This window comes from Anser anser, assembly GCF_964211835.1.
Source record: "Anser anser genome assembly, chromosome: 25".
In the NCBI taxonomy this organism is placed as follows: Eukaryota; Metazoa; Chordata; class Aves; order Anseriformes; family Anatidae; genus Anser; species Anser anser.
In genome coordinates, this window is record NC_139746.1 from 4,790,302 (window position 1) to 4,808,113 (window position 17,812).

At 59.2% G+C, this 17,812-nt stretch overlaps 2 protein-coding genes across 3 annotated transcripts; both read left to right on the forward strand.

Moving 5' to 3' along the window:
- Nucleotides 1-6,119: 6,119 nt before the first annotated feature.
- Nucleotides 6,120-13,967, forward strand: MATK (megakaryocyte-associated tyrosine kinase). 2 transcript variants are annotated; one of them, XM_083810851.1, is made up of 14 exons: nt 6,187-6,417; nt 8,080-8,163; nt 9,121-9,177; nt 9,534-9,647; nt 9,786-9,901; nt 10,179-10,398; nt 11,504-11,597; nt 11,697-11,762; nt 11,922-12,021; nt 12,131-12,215; nt 12,338-12,411; nt 12,499-12,694; nt 13,097-13,183; nt 13,291-13,967. In XM_083810851.1, the coding sequence occupies exons 3-14, from the start codon at nt 9,169-9,171 to the stop codon at nt 13,471-13,473; spliced, it is 1,344 nt and encodes a 447-aa protein (XP_083666977.1). In that variant the 5' UTR covers nt 6,187-6,417; nt 8,080-8,163; nt 9,121-9,168; the 3' UTR covers nt 13,474-13,967. The 2 variants fall into 2 exon arrangements, with proteins under 2 accessions (XP_083666978.1, XP_083666977.1); XM_083810852.1 differs by lacking the exon at nt 8,080-8,163 and having other exon boundaries at nt 6,120-6,417.
- A 123-nt stretch (nt 13,968-14,090) lies between these two features.
- On the forward strand, nt 14,091-17,549 carry LOC310886386 (complexin-3-like). Its single transcript, XM_083810898.1, has 3 exons — nt 14,091-14,826; nt 15,361-15,448; nt 15,785-17,549. Exons 1-3 carry the CDS (start codon nt 14,675-14,677, stop codon nt 16,001-16,003), a joined length of 459 nt encoding a protein of 152 aa, XP_083667024.1. The 5' UTR covers nt 14,091-14,674; the 3' UTR covers nt 16,004-17,549.
- The last annotated feature ends 263 nt before the right edge of the window (nt 17,550-17,812 follow it).

Consider the following 17,812-nt stretch of genomic DNA (forward strand, 5'->3'; position numbering starts at 1 on the left):
GGGGAAACCTAGTTACTAAGGATGAGGAAAAGGCTGAGGTGCTTAATGCCGCCTTTGCCTCAGTCTTTAGCGGCAATACCGATTGTTCTCCGGACACCCAGTGCCCTGAGCTGGTGGAAGGGGATGGGGAGCAGGATGTGGCCTTCGCTATCCATGAGGAAATGGTTGGCGACCTACTACGGAGCTTGGATGTGCGCAAGTCGATGGGGCCGGATGGGATCCACCCAAGGGTACTGAGAGAACTGGCGGAGGAGCTGGCCGAGCCGCTTTCCATCATTTATCGGCAGTCCTGGCTATCGGGGGAGGTCCCGGTTGACTGGCGGCTAGCCAATGTGACGCCCATCTATAAGAAGGGCCGGAGGGCAGACCCGGGGAACTATAGGCCTGTCAGTTTGACCTCAGTGCCGGGGAAGCTCATGGAGCAGATTATCTTGAGGGTCATCACGCGGCACTTGCAGGGCAAGCAGGCGATCAGGCCCAGTCAGCATGGGTTTATGAAAGGCAGGTCCTGCTTGACGAACCTGATCTCCTTCTATGACCAAGTGACGCGCTTGGTGGATGAGGGAAAGGCTGTGGACGTGGTCTACCTTGACCTCAGTAAGGCTTTTGACACCGTTCCCCACAACATTCTCCTCAAGAAACTGGCTGCTCGGGGCTTGGACTGGCGTACGCTTCGCTGGGTTAGAAACTGGCTGGATGGCCGGGCCCAGAGAGTTGTGGTGAATGGAGTCAAATCTGGTTGGAGGCCGGTCACTAGTGGAGTCCCCCAGGGCTCGGTACTGGGGCCGGTCCTCTTTAATATCTTTATCGATGATCTGGATGAGGGCGTCCAGTGCACCCTCAGTAAGTTTGCAGATGACACCAAGCTAAGTGCGTGTGTCGATCTGCTCGAGGGCAGGAAGGCTCTGCAGGAGGATCTGGATAGGCTGGAGCGATGGGCTGAGGTCAACTGCATGAAGTTCAACAAGGCCAAGTGCCGGGTCCTGCACCTGGGCTGCAACAACCCCAAGCAGAGCTACAGGCTGGGAGATGAGTGGCTGGAAAGCTGCCTGGCCGAGAAGGACCTGGGAGTATTGGTGGATAGTCGGCTGAATATGAGCCAGCAGTGTGCTCAGGTGGCCAAGAAGGCCAACAGCACCCTGGCCTGTATAAGAAGCAGTGTGGCCAGCAGGTCTAGGGAAGTGATTGTGCCCCTGTACTCGGCTCTGGTGAGGCCGCACCTCGAGTACTGTGTTCAGTTTTGGGCCCCTCGCTACAGGAAGGACATGGACGTGCTCGAGCGAGTCCAGAGAAGGGCGACCAAGCTTGTGAGGGGTCTGGAGAACAAGTCTTACGAGGAGCGGCTGAGGGAGCTGGGCTTGTTCAGCCTGGAGAAGAGGAGGCTCAGGGGCGACCTCATCGCTCTCTACAGTTACCTGAAAGGAGGCTGTAGAGAGGTGGGGGTTGGTCTATTCTCCCACGTGCCTAGTGACAGGACGAGGGGGAATGGGCTAAAGTTGCGACAGGGGAGTTTTAGGTTGGATGTTAGGAAGTACTTCTTTACCGAAAGGGTTATTAAGCATTGGAACGGGCTGCCCAGGGAGGTGGTGGAGTCACCATCCCTGGAGGTCTTTAAAAGACGTTTAGATGTAGAGCTTAGGGATATGGTTTAGTGGAGTACTTAGTGTTAGGTCGGAGGTTGGACTCGATGATCTTGAGGTCTCTTCCAACCTAGAGAAATCTGTGAATCTGTGAATCTGTGATTTTCAAGTGTTGACATGTGAGTGATTTCTAGCCTTTTCATCCAGAGCAATCTGACCTTAGTCAGATATGAGTCTGATCAAAAGAGGATGAAACGGTTCATAGAATCATAGAATATCCCAAATTGGAAGGGACCCATAAGGATCATCGAGTCCAACTCCTGGCACCACACAGGTCTACCCCAAAATTCAGAGCATGTGACTAAGAGCACAGTCGAAACGCTTCTTAAATTCAGGCAGGCTTGGTGCAGTGACTCCTTCCCTGGGGAGCCTGTTCCAGTGGGCGACCACCCTCTCGGTGAAGAACCTCTTCCTCATGTCCAGCCTAAACCTCCCCTGCCTCAGCTTGACACCATTCCCCCGGGTCCTGTCACTGGTGACTAAAGAGAATAGATCGGCGCCTGCCCCTCCACTCCTCCTCGTGAGGAAGCTGTAGGCCGCGATGAGGTCTCCCCTCAGCCTCCTCTTTTCCAGGCAGTCCAGTCCATCCAAAAAGCTTCCACTCCTAAAACCTTCACTCATTAGAAATTAGAAAGTAAAACCATCAGACGCTGCCACAAGTGCTGCCAGAGTTGAAAGCCACACTATGATACCAAATTGCCAAGGTTTAAGTGACGTGACAGTCCTGATCCAGCGTGACATGGACTCCTGCAAAGACCAAGAACTCAGCTGTGGGAGATCCCTGTAAGTGTTGTGTGTTGTGTCCCAAAACAGTCACGGTAAGCGTGGACTGAAGCCTGCTGTGTGAAACAGCTGCCACCACAGCGTGGTTTGGGTTAACGAACGGAGGCGGCAGCTGTAGCAACGTAACTTGCACTTGTCCCTTGAGCACGTTGAATCCGCTTTCTCACTGGGACAAAGATTTGTGCAAAAGACTTTGCCCTGTAATGGTTTAGTGGCCACATCTCTGCTGTCCATGCTGTTCCTTAGGGCTGCTGGGCAAGAAGGGGCATCCCTCTTGGAAGCGTCATTCTGGCCCCTGGTGATGCAGTGAGGGGTGTTCAGGTGCATTGCAGCACCTGGATCCCACGTTCTCTGCAGCTGCTTGGAGCAGGGTAAGGAATGGTTCAAAGCTCCCGCTGACAGCCAGGGTGAAATTGCCTTCCAAATGATTCTCCGTGCAAGTGACCCAACAGCACCACTGTGCTGAATAGAAATCTTAGCTATGGAAAGAGGCATTTGATCTCAGTGGTGTTGTCTCTAAATGCTGGAGGTTGGATCTCAAAGACCCCGATAGCATTCTATGCTGCTCTTATAAGCAAGCAGCCTTCCTCAATGGCTTGGTGTGGTGGTTTAACACTGAGGGGCAGCTCAGCACCATCATGCTGCACTCTCACTCCTTCTCCTCAAAAAGATGGGGAGAAAATGTGATGGAAAAAAATCCCATGGTTTGAGGTTATTGCTGTCATGGACAAAACAGACTCAGCATCAGGGAGATCATTGTAACTTACTCCCTGTTGCTAAATGACTAGAGCAGTAAGAATTAAAAGCAAGCTAAAGACAACTTCCCCCATCCACACGCTTCTACATCGTCCCCCCAAGTGGCACAGGGGAACGGGGGCTGCAGTCCGTCCGTAACATTTCGTCTCCGCTGCTCCTTCACAGTCACTGTGCCCCTGCTCCCCGTGGGGTCCCTCCCACGGGATGCCATCCTTCCCGAACAGATCCTGCGTGGGCTTCCCACAGGCAGCAGCTCTTCAATAACTGCTCCCACACGGCTCCATGCCACGGGGTCCATCCCCCAGGAGCAAACTGCTCCAGCACGGGTTCCCCACGGGTGGCAGCTCCCCCCAGACCCCCTGCTCCTGCGTGGGCTCCTCTCCATGGCTGCAGCTCTGGCCTGGGGCCTGCTCCTGCGGGGGCTCTCCACAGGCCGCGGCCTCCTCCAGGCCACATCCACCTGCTCCACCAGGGGCTCCTCCACGGGCTGCAGCGTGGAGATCTGCTCCGTGTGGGACCCATGGGCTGCAGGGGGACAGCCTGCTCCGCCAGGGGCCTCTCCACAGGCCGCAGGGGAACTGCTGCTGTGAGCCTGGAGCACCTCCTGCCCCCATCCGCTGACCTTGGTGGCTGCGGATTCCTCTCTCATTTCTCATACCTCTCTCCCAGCTGCTGTTAAGCAGTTTTTTTCCCCTTTCTGCAATGTGCTCTCCCAGAGGCACAACCAGCATTGCTCATGGCTTGACTCTGTCCAGCAGCAGGTCCCTTTTGGAGCTGGCAGGAGCTGGCTCTGATCTGACCTGGGGCAGGTGCTGGGCTCTGCTCACAGAGGCTACCCTGCAGCCCCCCTCACCAAGCCCCTGCCATGTAAGCCCGACACACTTGGCTTACTCCAGGTCAGCACGGGAAACCAGGTCAGCCGAGTTGCACTCTGGAGGTGCCCATTTTTCCTTTGGCTGTGCAGGGAGCCAAAGGGTACTGGGATGTTTGGCTTTGGACACTGCGAGGAGAGGTAAAATGAATCCCCCTGAATTGTCACAGAGGCCAGGTAGGGAAGAGTTACCTGTTTTTGTCGCGTGTGCTGCCATTTTCCAACTTCATTCTTAAAGGCTTGAAATGCAGGACAGATTTCTCAGGCTACGTCACATTTCTGGTGAATGCAACTGTATTTTCAGCATGGACTGAGGACAGAAGAACAGGCAAAGAAGAGCCCACAGGCTGCGGTCTGCTAATGTCCAAATCTGTGCTGGGAAAGCAGTTGCTTTTTCTGCATAAAATGTGTTGCTGTTCCTAACAAATCTTGCTGCATGTCCTTCCTCTGCTTCCTCGGATAACTTTTGCCCTTTATATTGCTGCTCCTTTAGTCCTGCCAGGAATGACACCATTCAGCAGCTTGTTGTGCAGGACATCGCGTGTGGGACTCACCCACAGAAAGGATGCCAGGAGGAAGACTGAGAAGTGGTTAAAGCCTCAGCCCAGCATGTGAGAAGAACTTTTCCCATACTGTTGCAAGGTAACTCGGCAGCTCTGGAAGTTCTAACACAATCTTTCTGCTTCGGCTTGCTGTTGGCTGTGTTAGAGGTACCTGGGAACACCAGTGATTCAGCTGTATGGGACTAAACAGGGCTGTGCAGCACAGATAACTGAACTGCTGCATCAGAGAAGGGAGAAAGGTGGTTTTGAGGATTAGTATTAAAGACTGAGGCACTTGATGGCTGGTAGATACCTGAGAAAGAAAATGGGAGATGAATCCAACTCCAGCAGAAGCAGTGGGAGTCTTTTTGTGGCCCACACAGCAGGACAGGGAGGGCCCATTTATTACGTCTGAGCATGTTGTTCCCTCTGTGTGATGCTGAGTTCTTGGTCTGTGGTCACATCTGTAACAATGACTGGATGTGAAAAAAAAACAGAAGTACAAAACATCTCTGTTTGTTGCCAAGAGTCGTGCTTAGACCCCAGGAGATCTGATGCTGAGACCCAGGAGTGTGGCACAGGGACGGTGAGGATGCACACGTGTTTACTCTCTAGCTTGAACAGATCTGGCATCTAAGGATCCATCCATACAACTCCAGAGAATAATGCAAGGAGTGTTTCTTGGGAAACACACCCTAAGAATCCTATGAACACATCTGTCCCAGTGGTTTGAGGAAGCAGTTTGTTGGTGGAAAAATATAACCAGGAGCTGAAACTGTTGGCCCGCTTGGAGGGACTTCTCAGCTGTACTGGGAGTTGTACCCAAAGAAATGAAATTCCTTGGGGTCATTCGTTAAACAAATAGTTTTCTTACTTCTACTCTTCCTTTTTCCTTGAACTGCCAGTATTTTTAAAGGCTTAAGCATATTTTTTATTAAAAAAATAAAATAAAATAAAAACTTGAATGGAATGTGTTTGCCTGAAACTGCGTTTTCTTCTTTCTCACCATTTTGCCCTGAAAATTAGAAATGTTGAACGTAAGTATGAAACTGGTCTCTCTGATGAGCTACAGAGGCAATTGCTTCCTCTCCCCTAGTTGTGGATGCTGGAGGATATAGATAAGCCACTGCCCTTTGACAGTGGTGTTCATTTAAAGCTCCTTCTGAGTTGTACAACTGCCCCTCCCAGACTGCCATGTGTCTGTGCGCGTTTTTATCCCCAGTAGAGCAACAAGGCACAGTCATTCCCCTGGATCAGCCTCCCCTAAATCTGTCGGAAATTGGTACTGAGACAGGATTAGGCTCCAGGCTCCCTGGTCCCACCACGTCCACTCCTGAGTCTCCCCAGCGAGCTGCTGGCACCATGAGCACCTGCAGCTTGGGCGGATGCACTGGTGGCGGCTTCCAGTGGTAGCAGCAGGTCTCTCATTTGCATAGTGGAACATTAATTTTATGTGAGAGCTACACAATGCTGCAAGGTATAAGTTCTGATGATCGTTTCTAGCAAGGGTGTGGATTTGTGCCGTCAAAGGGTAAAAGTTGTTTTAAGCGTTGTCAAATAATGAGTCAACTCTGATTAATGTTTGACTGCGCAGGCGGCAGGCACTAGGACCTCCAGGACGTTACATCTGCAGCCCTAACCAGAAGAGAAATCAGGAAATAACGCAGTGTCTCTTTCTGGGACTATGCCCTTGAAAATAAAGCTTTGCTGCTCCATGTGAAAGGGAGTTTATTCTCCAGGAATTTGGGAATTTGAGTCCAGACTTAGCTGCGAGCAGCTCCAAGGCATCGCTGCCACCAAGGCCCTGCATGGACGTGGCTGGGAGGTAAGTGCAAGGGTCTGCTGGAGTTGCTGAGAGCAGGTGACGCGTTGCCATGTCTGCTCTGCCGGCGGGGAGGGATGGATGTCATGTTACGAGGACTGCGGTCGGTGGGGAAAATGGCCAGGTGTTGCCCGTTTTTCAACAAGCGATCTACATCTACCACTTGTCTTGGTGACCCTTAGTGCAGCCGGGTGTTGGTAAAATGGAACCTCTCCGGCCCGTGTTTCAGAGGTGTGTGTGCAATATGTCCGGCTCACATTGCAGTACAGAGGTGCAATCTGCCAGCCTGTATGTCACCCATTCTGCCTCTGTGCTGTTGCATTGTGGCAGCTCTTCCTCCAGCTAGAGTAACTCTGAGCACTGGAAACAAGCCTGAAATCCATTTTGGGGTCAGGATGGCTCCACCGAACCCCACCGGGCTTTTGTGTTTCTCATCATTGCAAATGCTTAGGTTAACTGGTTAAAAAAGTGTAGAACAACAACAAGAAAAAAAAAAAAGAGGGGGGCAAGTGTATTCTCCTAGGCTTTGTGCCCATGCACCCTGCTTGTGGGAATGCTCATTCCGGTGGTGGGAACTTGATGGGCTGGACATCTCCACGAACAAACAGTTGCTCCAGTATGAGGCATGTGAGCGGCACCAGAGGACCGTGACTCACCAGCGTGCCCCAGGTGGCTGGGTGGAGGTGCTGGCCGGGATGGGTTGGGCGCCCCGAGCCTCACAGGCTACCCAGTGCCAGTGGGGGAGAGGAGAAGTGGAGCCCTCGGGCAGCCTGAGCAGAGCACCCCACCCTTCAAGCACCATCTGCACGCATGGGCAGGGCTGCACCCGATGTGGCTGTCCTGGAGCAGCAGAAAATGAGGGACAACTGTCAGAGCTGCTGTCATCCCTGCTGGCGCGTCCCTGTGCCAGTTGCATTGTGGAGAGGGGTATGGAGCAGAGCCCATCCTTCGGCTCTGTGCCCACGAGGTCCTCGCCCACCCTGGACGCGTTACACTTGAGCTCAGCTGCATCACAGCACCTCGGGCTTGGGCTGAGCCTGCCAGGGGGCAGCCACCTTTGCACCTCTGCCCAAAGGCTTTAGTCCAGCAGGATAATACATGTGGCATGGATGGGCAGGACAAGGGGAGGTCTGTGCTAGCTAAAGATGGCTTCTGGAGCAGATAAAACTGCCGCCTGCTAATATTAGGCTTGCCACAACTGCAGCTGTCCCTTTCTTTTGTTGTTCGGGATGGGGGCAGGCACAGCAAGTCCCCAGATCCTTGTCGTCACAGCATCAGGCTGGGGATTACCACCGGTGATGCAGAGGAGTGACCGTGACTCACCCTCCAAAAGAGGAATAGAGCGGAGGGTGACATCGCTGCTGCAAGGCGCTGAGCGAGCCTCACGCCTCCCCCAGCCCGGCAGAGCCAGGGAGGCATCGTCCTGCCCTGGCTGGAGGTTCCCACGAGGCCAGCTCTGGGTTTGCTCAAGAGGTGCAGGTGCTGCTGGTCCCAGACCCACCTTGCCCATGCTCTCATGTCAACCGAGCACCACAAAAATCTCTTCCCCCTCCTCAGACATTTCTCTTCTCTGGAAGCCAACGCTTCTCTGGCTCCTTTGAGGTCTTGGAAGCAGAGAAGCGCTGAGCTGCTGGGACAGCTTCGTGCTTTCTGGTTCTTGGGTAGGAAGGAGCAAGGTGGGCACGAAGCAGCTTTGCCTACGTGGGATGTGGTCTTATCAGATGGCGTCCTTGGTAGAGCCTGAAGCATGTGAGTCATTTGTGTGCTGAGGAATCCCACCTTCTCTTAGAAAAGGAATGAAAACATCTGCCTTACAGTGACAGAGAGAAATTTCTAACAGCATGATGGATCTGGAGGAAAGGCGCTTTTATTATGCTTTATTGTGAAAATCCTGGTGGATTGAGGGATGGTGCTATGATCTGGGGACGCATGGCAGCCTGCGTCATGCCACCCAGGATGCAGGCTCGGTGTCACAAACCAGTGTCATGGGCTGTTCTGTGGCACTGTTTTGTCCCCTTCAGCCATCCGTGCTGCCTCTGGGCTCTGTTTTCACTGCTTGGGGCTCTCCCTGGGGACTGGACACGACCGAGGGTCTCTGCCCAATGTGCCCACAGGCACTAGGGGCTCCCAGGGGGACAACTCGGTGGCAGGGGATCACGGGGACCTTGTGTGATCATCCCGGGGCCAGCAGATGTGACAGTCCCACCTCATCCCAGCCCTGCCCGTCAGTGTCACCCCTCGGGCAGGCAGCCCCCACGTCAGTGCCGCCACATCCCATGTCTGTGGGGCCCCTGCGCCTCTCCCAGCCCCGGATCTCGTGGCCCCGATGACTGGGAGCTGCAGAAACAGGAGGTGAAAATGCCAGTTTCTGGTAAAACCACATCTTCCTGCTGTCGCTGTGATGGCCTCGCAGCGCCGGTGGGCGGTGAAGCACCTCTCTGATTCGCGAGGCAGGGAGAAGGGGCAGCGAGCAGGACACCTGCATCCTGTTCCCACCTGGGTTTGGGGCAGGAGAGTCCCCAGAACACACGCTGTGGTTTTGCAGCCCACTGCCGTGGTGCAGGGCTGCCCTGGGCCATAGAGGCCTTGGTGGAGGTGGGGGCCTTGGTGGAGGTGGGGACAGCGGTGGTGGCCTGGGACGGTGCAGGCCATGGGCTCTGGCTCGGCCCCATCCCTCCACAGCCCTGCTTGGTTTCCTCTCCACAGGTGACATCGGGAGAGGACGGGGAGTCCCTGATGCACTGACGGCCGAGCATGTCTGGGGTGAGCGGGGCTGCCAGCTGCAGGGGCTGGCTCCTGACCGCGGGGGCCTTTGGGCATGGCCCGATGCCTCCGCTTCCCCCAGGGGCATCAGCAGCACCGTCCCCTCCTGCACTGGCATAGGGGTGCCAACATCAGGGTGTCCCATCCCACCAGGACCACAGCGGGGTGCAGGGGGGGGTCCGTGCCCCGTGTCCCTTGTCCCTGGTACCATGTCCTATTTCAACGGTGCAGTCGTTCTGGCCAGGGACCAGGGGGGTCCACAGGGCTGGCCCTGATGTCCGTGGGAGGTGGAGGGGGACAGGACTAGCCTAGCCCTGCCCTCCCTGCCCTTGCTGATGCTGCTTCCTCCCCTGCAGAAACACTGGCCCCCAGGGACGCAGTGCGTCACCAAGCATGACCATAACAAGCCCAAGGCCGGCGAGCTGGCCTTCCGCAAGGGAGATGTGGTCACCATCATCGAGGCCGTGGAGGTGAACCCGAGGGGCACGTGGGGGCCAGCCATGGCCATGCAACGGAGGGGAGGGGACCCCAGGGCCATCGGCTGAGCTGCCGGAGCCGGGACCACCTTCCCTGGTGTGCCCCCTGCCCTGAGACCCTCTCATCCCCAGGGCAAGGGCTGGTACCGCGCCAGGCACAACGAGAGCGGGCAGGAGGGGCTGCTGGCGGGCAGCGTGCTGCGGGAGCGCGGCGCCATCCGCGCTGACCCCAAGCTCAGCCTCATGCCGTGAGTACAGTGGGGGTCCTGGTGGTGGCAGAGAGGGGTCTGGTGTGTGTGGGGGAAGAGCAGCCCTTAGCCCTGGCCGTGGGGGGATTTGCTGGGGCAACACCTGGCTTCACAGAGTTGTGCCCACCCAGCGTGGATGGGCCTGATGGGGAGAGGGGTTGTGCAATGGGCTTGGCACAGCCTTGGTGGGGTCTCTGCTCTTCCTGTCTTGCTGCTGGTGCCCTGTCCCCATGTCCCCTGTTCCCATGGTCTCTGTCCCCACATCCCCTGTCCCCAGCTGGTTCCACGGGAAGATCTCAGGGGTGGAGGCAGTGCAGGAGCTGCAGCCCGCCGAGGACGGGCTCTTCCTGGTGCGCGAGTCCGTCCGGCACCCCGGCGACTACGTGCTGTGCGTGAGCTTTGGCAAGGAGGTGATCCACTACCGCGTGGTGCACGAGGAGAACATGCTGAGCATCGACAGCCAGCACCGCTTCTACAATCTCATCGACATGATCGAGGTGAGAGCCCCCCCAGTCCGTGAGCTGCACTGGGGGGCTCCAGGGCCGGTCCAGCCCAGCACATGGTGATGGAGAACCTGTGGGGTGATCCCTGACCCACCTCGTGCCAGCGCTGCCATCCATGTGACAGCATGGTCACCTCGTCCCGTGGTACTTGGGAGCTCGCTGCTGCTGCCTGTGTTCTTTGCTGGGTTTTGTTCGGTGCAGTTCTCCACCCCAGGAAGTTCTCCCAGTTCCCCACTCGGTTTGGGGTGCAATGGATGGATCCGGGATGCCCTGGTGTCCACAAACCAGCTGTGCCACAGCATGCCCTGCCCAGGGTTGTGTGTCCCCTGTCCCTGCTCCTCTGGTGCTTCATGCAGCAGCGGAGCTTGGGGCATTTTGGAAAACAAAGCTCCTGACAGCCTCTGCCCCCGTGCCCTGGATGAGGCCTGAGCCGCGCTGAGGCTCAGAGGCGTTTTGCTGCAGTTCTCTCCCCCCGAGCTCTCCCTTCACCCGCTCACCCTGTGGGACTCCCAGGCTTCCTGCTGTCGCTGAATTTATCGCCAGCTCTCATGCTTTCAGCAGGCTCTTCCTCAAGATCTGTCTCTGCCCTGTCTCGTACCTCTTCCATGCCTCGCTTCTGGGGTTTTGTACTGCCATATATTTTCCTCATTTAGACACAACTTCTGCTTTCAGACCAGCCCTTTCCCCGCTCAGCTGCCCCAGCCCTGCTCTGTAACCACTACGGCCGTGCTGCTGTTTCCGCTTCACCTCTGTAAACCCAGCTCGGACGTGTTGCTCCCTCCAGGGCCGGGCTGTAGCACCCGCAGGGTTCAGCCCCATCATCTGCTGCCCGGCTCGCCGGTAGCGTCCCGAATCCTCGCCCGGTCGTAGTGTCTCCCTGGCCATGCCCCATGGAGACCAGGGCTGAGATGCAGGCTGGGAACTGCAGTGCTGGGGGAAAAGCAGGATTTCATGCAGCCGGAGCAGGAGGGGCTCTGGGCACCTCAGGGCCAGATGGAGGTGGTAGCTTTGGTGGTAGGGGCCCGTGGAGCATCCCAAAGCCGTTTCCTGGCTCTGCACCCACCACCTGCCCCAGCCTCGTCTGTCCCTTCCTCTGCAGCACTACACGAAGGAGCAGGGAGCCATCTGCACCAAGCTGGTGAAGCCCAAACCAAAGACTGGGATGAAGTCAGCCGAGGAGGAGTTGGCCAAAGGTAGGGGATGGCGGGAGAGGAGCAGGTCTGGGTTTTGGGGAAGGAGGTGGCGCGGCCCCACTGGTGGCCTTGTTGACCTGTCCTTGCACCTGTTCTCAGCCGGCTGGTTGCTGAACCTGCAGCACCTCACGCTGGGAGACCGCATCGGGCAAGGCGAGTTTGGAGGTAGGTGAGAAGATGGAGACAGAGATCCCTGAAGGACATCCCCCGATGTCCGTCCTGGGCACTGTCCTGGGGCTTTTGGGGTCTCAGCGTGGGATGTGGGGAGTGGGACATGTGGCCAAGGGCTCAGACCCATGACATATGCCCCGTGTCCCCTCCCAGATGTCCTGCAGGGTGAGTACATGGGGCAGAAGGTGGCTGTGAAGAACATCAAGTGTGATGTGACCGCCCAGGCCTTCCTCGCTGAAACTGCTGCCATGACGTGAGTGCCTGGGGGGGCACTGGGGGGACACTGAGGGGGTATGGCCAGACCCTGCCCCACGACCCAGGCACAAACAAGCACCCCCTTGACCACAGTTGCCTCCTTTCAGGAAGGTCCGGCACAAAAACCTGGTGCGTTTGCTCGGCGTCATCCTGCACAACGGCCTCTACATCGTCATGGAGTTCATGAGCAAGGTGAGAGCGTGTCCTTGGCCAGCGGGACCCATCGCTGCTCAGTTTTTTGGACAAAATCCTTGGTCTGGGGCTGAACTGGGTGGATACTGGGCAGCTCTTAGGTGTTTCTCCTCCTCCGTCAGGGCAACCTGGTGAACTTCTTGCGCACGCGGGGCCGCGCGCAAGTCCCTACCCAGCAGCTCCTCCAGTTCGCTCTGTAAGTGCCCCCTCCCCTCCACACCGCTGGGACCAGCACTCTGCATCCCCCTGGGAGGCACGCGGTGACGCTGCCTCGCCACCACAGGGATGTGGCCCAAGGCATGGACTACCTGGAGTCCAAGAAGCTGGTGCACAGGGACCTGGCTGCCCGCAACATCCTCATCTCCGAGGAGCATGTGGCCAAAGTGAGTGATTTCGGCTTAGCCCGGGTCAATCCCAAGGGCGCGGACACCACGGTGCTGCCCGTGAAGTGGACGGCTCCCGAGGCCCTGAAGCACAATGTGAGTGATGGAGGGAAGGGAAGGGGTCCAGGGGTGGGGTGGGGTGTCCTAAAGCAGCTCATCCCATTGGGTCCCCCTTCCCATACCCACCTACCACCTCCCACCAACTCATCCCTGCCCCACGGCAGCTTCTGGTGCCACCAGCCCATTGTCTCCCAAAATTTGGCCTTTGTCCTGATCCTGGGGTGTGGGGGGGATTTAGGGCACCTCCTATGGGATACGGCGGGCTGGGACAGCCGGGTTGGAGCTGGAGTCCTGGTGGTGAAGGAGGGCCAGGCCGGGAGGTCGCAGCCCGATGAGGGGGAGGACAGCCCCGGGAGCAGCAGGAGGTGAGGGCACAGCCCTGGGGAGCCCAGCACAGCCCGTACCCAGCTGCAGCCTCCCTGCCTCGTGCCGTGGCAGAAATTCTCCTCCAAGTCGGACGTGTGGAGCTACGGGATCCTCCTGTGGGAAGTGTTCTCCTTCGGCCGAGCACCCTACCCCAAGCTGGTGAGTGCCAGAGGACACTCTGGGTCGTGTCCCCAGGGGATGGATGGGAGGGGGACATCCCAGCTCCCCCTGGCCAGTGGGGTCCCAGCTCCCTCCTTCATCCCTAGAGCCTGAAGGAGGTGACAGAGCTGCTGGAGGAGGGGTACCGCATGGACCCCCCCGAGGGCTGCCCACCTGCCATCTACGCACTGATGAAGAGCTGCTGGGAGATGGAGCCGGGCAAGCGGCCGTCCTTCAAGAAACTCACAGAGAAGCTACAGAAGGAGCTGAAGCACCTAAGGGACGTTTAACCTGCATCCTGATCCCAGAACCGATGGCCAGAAGCCCCCCAGACCCACCGGGATAGGGAGCAGCATGGAAACGAGCGGCCAGGCAACCTGCGTGCTGCTTTCTCCCAGAGAAGATGGGGCAATGGTTTGGCAGTGTGCCCTCCTCCTCTGGGGTGGCCGAAGAGGATGCAACAACCTCCCACCATCCCCGTACGGGTCTTTCACCCAGCCACACTTGGGGACACCTGGAGCGGCGGCAGGGACCCCAACCCACCAGGCTGCAGAGAGCAGCTCCGCAGGGGTGCTGGGCCCATGGCCCCCTGTGGGGTCCCTTTGACCCCCCCCCCCTCAGGTGACAGGGGACAGGACGGGACATCCCAGCCTGCTGGAAAATGAAACCCCAACCCTGGCAGAGCCCTGCGCTGGCACAAAATGGAGGCCCAAACACAGCCAGCTCAACTGCCTTAATTATTATTATTTTTTGATTAAACCAAAGAAATTAGTTCAACAGCATCTTTAAGTCTCCAGTCTCAAATTAGTGCTCTCTCTTACATGGGGCTGAGTGCACCAAAGCACGGGGAGGGGCGGGCAGGAGCTTCGGCCCTCGGAGACCCCCATGCGCAGCCCGGCCCCGCTCCGCTCGGGGCTCTGCACACAGCCGGGGATTATTCTTTTAATCAGAGTCTGTATGGGAATTGCTGCATATAGATTACGGGAGCTGGACTCGTCCTCCAGTGGTGGGAAGCCCCCAGCCGTGCCGGCTCGCAGGCAATCTCGATGTCTTGGTGGAGCAGGGATTAACGGGGCCACGGGGCTGCGCGTATGTGCGTGCCCGCCTGCTTCCTCGTTTCCCTTCCAGTCCTTCCACCCTTGATTGAGTTTTTCGGCTAATCCTCTTCTGTGTCCTCTGCGCCGACTTCTTGCAGCTCTCACCCTGCTGAGCTGGGTGGCTCTGGGTGCCCACGGTGCCAGGCAGGGTCTGAACCCTCCATCAGGGCCCGTGCAATGGGGTATCTCAGCGAGGTACGGGTCCCCAGCACCCTTGGGTGCAGCGAGAGGCACAAGAAGGTCTTCCCACCCCGGTGGCTGTGCCTTCCCCTCCTAATGCCTTAATCCAGCCCTGATCCGCGGCGCCCCTGGGTCCTGCTGACCTTGCAGACACCGGCCCCGGGCAGGACCCGGCTGAGCACCACGGGGCACAGGGCACCGCAGCCACCCACCCATGGCCGCCTTCTTCACGGCAGCCCTGAAGAACCTGCGGGGGGGCGAGGAGGAGCCCAAGGCACCCCCCAAGGACACCAAGGCGGCCACTCTGCCCAATGGCATGTCCCGCGAAGAGTTTGAGGAGTACCAGCGGCAGCTGCTGGAGGAGAAGTAAGGCTTTGCCGGGGCTGTGGGGTCCCCACGCACTGGGGCCAGGGTGTCATCCACCACGGGTTGTCCTCTGCCTGGATGGGACGGGGACAGGGAGGCAGGGGATGGGAGCAGAGTGGGTGCTCAGCGATCCCTGCAGTACGAGAGTTCCCAATGGTGCAGGAAGTCCCCATGGGTGCTGGCACAGGGGCTCGGCACACTGCAGGTGGCCAGGGGCAGGTGCCTGGTGCCACCCTCACCCCAGCACCCGTGGAACCACGGGACAACGGGCACAGCACGGCCCCCCTCCCCTGATCTGGGTGATTCGGGGGCCTCAGTCGGGACAGCATCAGGGAAGCGAGAGGCCATAGGAGCAGCAAGTCCCTGCCACAAATGTCACCACTGGGCTGGAGGGGCAGGATGCGGCCCCCGATGACTGTCTCGTGTGGACCTTTGCACCTTTGGACGGGTGTAGCCACGCTGCAGGGCCAGGGTGCAGGGTGATGGGGGGTGTTTGGCTGGGGCAGGGGTGACAGCGTGGCGCCCGCTGTGCAGGATCGAGCGGGACAAGGCCTTCGCGCACAAGAAGGCGGAACGGGCGGCCGTGCGCATGCACCTGCGGGACAAGTACCGCCTGGCCCAGGTAGGGACACACGCGGGGTGCCCTGAGCCCCCCCACCCTCCCCGATAGCCCTGGGCTGGGTGGCTGCTGTCCTCCCCCACCACCCTGGTCCCCTGGGATGGGAGATGATTCCTGAAGAGGGCAGCAAACAGCTGCTGTCTCTGTCCATCCGCCTGTCCGCCCGCACACGTGTGAGCCCAGCATTCCCAGTGTGGGACTGGGCAGCCCCAGCACCCCCGGTGTCCCACAGCATTCCCACTCCTGGGTATCCCAAAGGGACCCTGCTCCTCCCTGTCCCCCCCAAGGCTGGTGGCACCCGGTCCATCCGCGGCCCCAACCTCTCCCACCCGTGTGCAGGACGAGCGGGACGATGCCCAGCTGCACGTGGCGGGCGGCGCGGTGGAGCTGCCGCAGGAGCTGGCCGCCATGGTGCGCGGCGAGGAGGAGGAGGAGGAGGAGGAAGAGGAGGGGGCCTTCGCCTTCCTGACCAAGCTGCGGGAGATCGATCTGCCAGCGCTGCGGGGCCGGGCGCTGGGCACCGTGGACGAGGTGAAGGAGAAGTGCTCCCTGATGTAGCGCCGGCACTGGCAGAATTGGGCTCAGCCCCAGGGAGCGGGCGGGATGTGGGCATTGCGGGTGCCCGGTGCTGCGTGCCATGTGCCCCAATGTGCTGCCTGTGTTTGGGGTTTTCCTCCCCCAAATCATTCCCTAGGGCTTTTTGGGGCACTGGGCAGGGACACCTGGGTCCCCTCCTGCCACACTGGCCAAGCCCCCAGCGTCCCAGGTGCCACCCCCCAGCCAGGGCAGGCAGTGGTCCCCAACGCTCCTGCCACATCTTTCACCAGCCTTGGGGTTGCCCACACTGTTTGGATCAATAAAAGTGGTATTTTGCAGGACTGGTGCTTGTGCCATACAATGCTGTCTGCGTGACCCCCACCTGCACAGTGCCACCGTCCCCAGGGCTGCCCCATGGATGGGCAGGGCGGGGACAGGGACACCGCTGCAGCCCCCCCGTGTCCCCATGCTGGACACAGCCCCATGCCCAGCACATTATTACCCTTGGTCTCCACAACCCCAACCTGCAGGATCTGTCCCCAGCTCCTGCAGGAGCCCCCAGGCACAGCTGCCCCCGGCCGCACGCAGGAACCAGCAGGACCCGGTGTCCCCACCCAGGGCATCCCCGGGGACAGGGTCCCCGCTGCCTCCTGCCCACCCCAGGGGCTCCCCACTGCCGGGCTCAGCAGCAGCGCGGGCTTAAACGCCGCCACGCGGGCACCCGCGCCGGAAGGCTGCAGGCTGCTGAGATCACTAATACCTGCCTATTTTAGTGAGGTCTAATCTGCCTGAATCGCCTGTCCCCGAGGGCTAAGCTAGCTGAACCCTTGTAAAATGTACCACCAGCACTGGCCCCGAACGCCACCGCCCCGCCGGAGCCGGCCCGGGAGTCACGCTGTGTGTGCATGAAAGAAAGGACGCGCTGAGCCGCCTCCGTCCTCCCCACGCCGGGGCCATCTGCTCCGGAAAGGCCCGCGGGGACGGCGCTGCTGCGGGCTGCCCACAGTGTCGGGGCCGAATCCGGTGCCGGTGGGGTGGGCGTCACGGTGCAGAGCCCGTTGGCTACGAGTGCCGCAGGTCTCAGCCACCCCGGTGGCATGGGGGGGTCCCTGGGTGCGTGGTGCTCGGCCCCTCGGGTCCTGGTGCGAGGGGCTGGTGTCTGCTGGAGCATCCAGGCGTGGCCGGTGGCACTGCCGTTCCCGCTGTCCGCACCATCCTGTTGTCACCACTGTCCCTGCCACCCCTCCTGTCCCTGTTGTCCCCACCATCCAGCCATTCTGCAGGACTCGCAGCATCTCCCATTCGGGCACAAAAATCAATCCGTGTTGATCAGGATGGGGCCATGTCTCCCCAGCGGCCCCCAGCCAGCTCCTGTTCCTACCCCACGTCCCCGCTCTCTCCGGGTGCCAGCCTGTGGGATGGCGGCACCAAGGTCCCCAGGCAGCCCGGCCCTGTCCCCAGCCCAGCTCCCAGTGCTCCCAGCGGGGCTGCGCGGGGCTCCCAGTGCCGGCTGGGATCCGGGTCAGGACCCTCTGCCAGGTCTCCCTGGCTAATCATCCTGTCCCCCCCCCCCCCCCCCAGCTGTCCCCACACCGCCACCTGTGCCTCGGCACCCTTTTGGGTCACCCCTGCCGCCCACCCGCCCGCCCCAGGCCTCTTAATGAACTAAAAAAGTGACAAATCCCCGGCAGAGCTGGTCACGTGCGGCCAGCGGCCCCCGGCCCCGACCCCCGCCCCGGCCCCACCGCCCCGGTAAGCTGACGCAGCGTCTCTAAGCGTTAGCAGCTTTGCCCGCTAATAGGATTAGGGAGGTTTAAAACTGTCATTTGA

Bases quoted from the DNA above. Each gene is read 5' to 3' on its own strand.
- MATK (XM_083810852.1), top strand. The intron at 11,598-11,696 runs GTAGGGGATGGC...ACCTGTTCTCAG, and splicing joins CGAGGAGGAGTTGGCCAAAG to CCGGCTGGTTGCTGAACCTG. The intron at 12,216-12,337 runs GTGAGAGCGTGT...CTCCTCCGTCAG, and splicing joins TCATGGAGTTCATGAGCAAG to GGCAACCTGGTGAACTTCTT.
- LOC310886386 (XM_083810898.1), top strand. From the start codon at position 14,675: ATGGCCGCCTTCTTCACGGCAGCCCTGAAGAACCTGCGGGGGGGCGAG. The intron at 14,827-15,360 runs GTAAGGCTTTGC...CCCGCTGTGCAG, and splicing joins CGGCAGCTGCTGGAGGAGAA to GATCGAGCGGGACAAGGCCT. The intron at 15,449-15,784 runs GTAGGGACACAC...ACCCGTGTGCAG, and splicing joins ACAAGTACCGCCTGGCCCAG to GACGAGCGGGACGATGCCCA.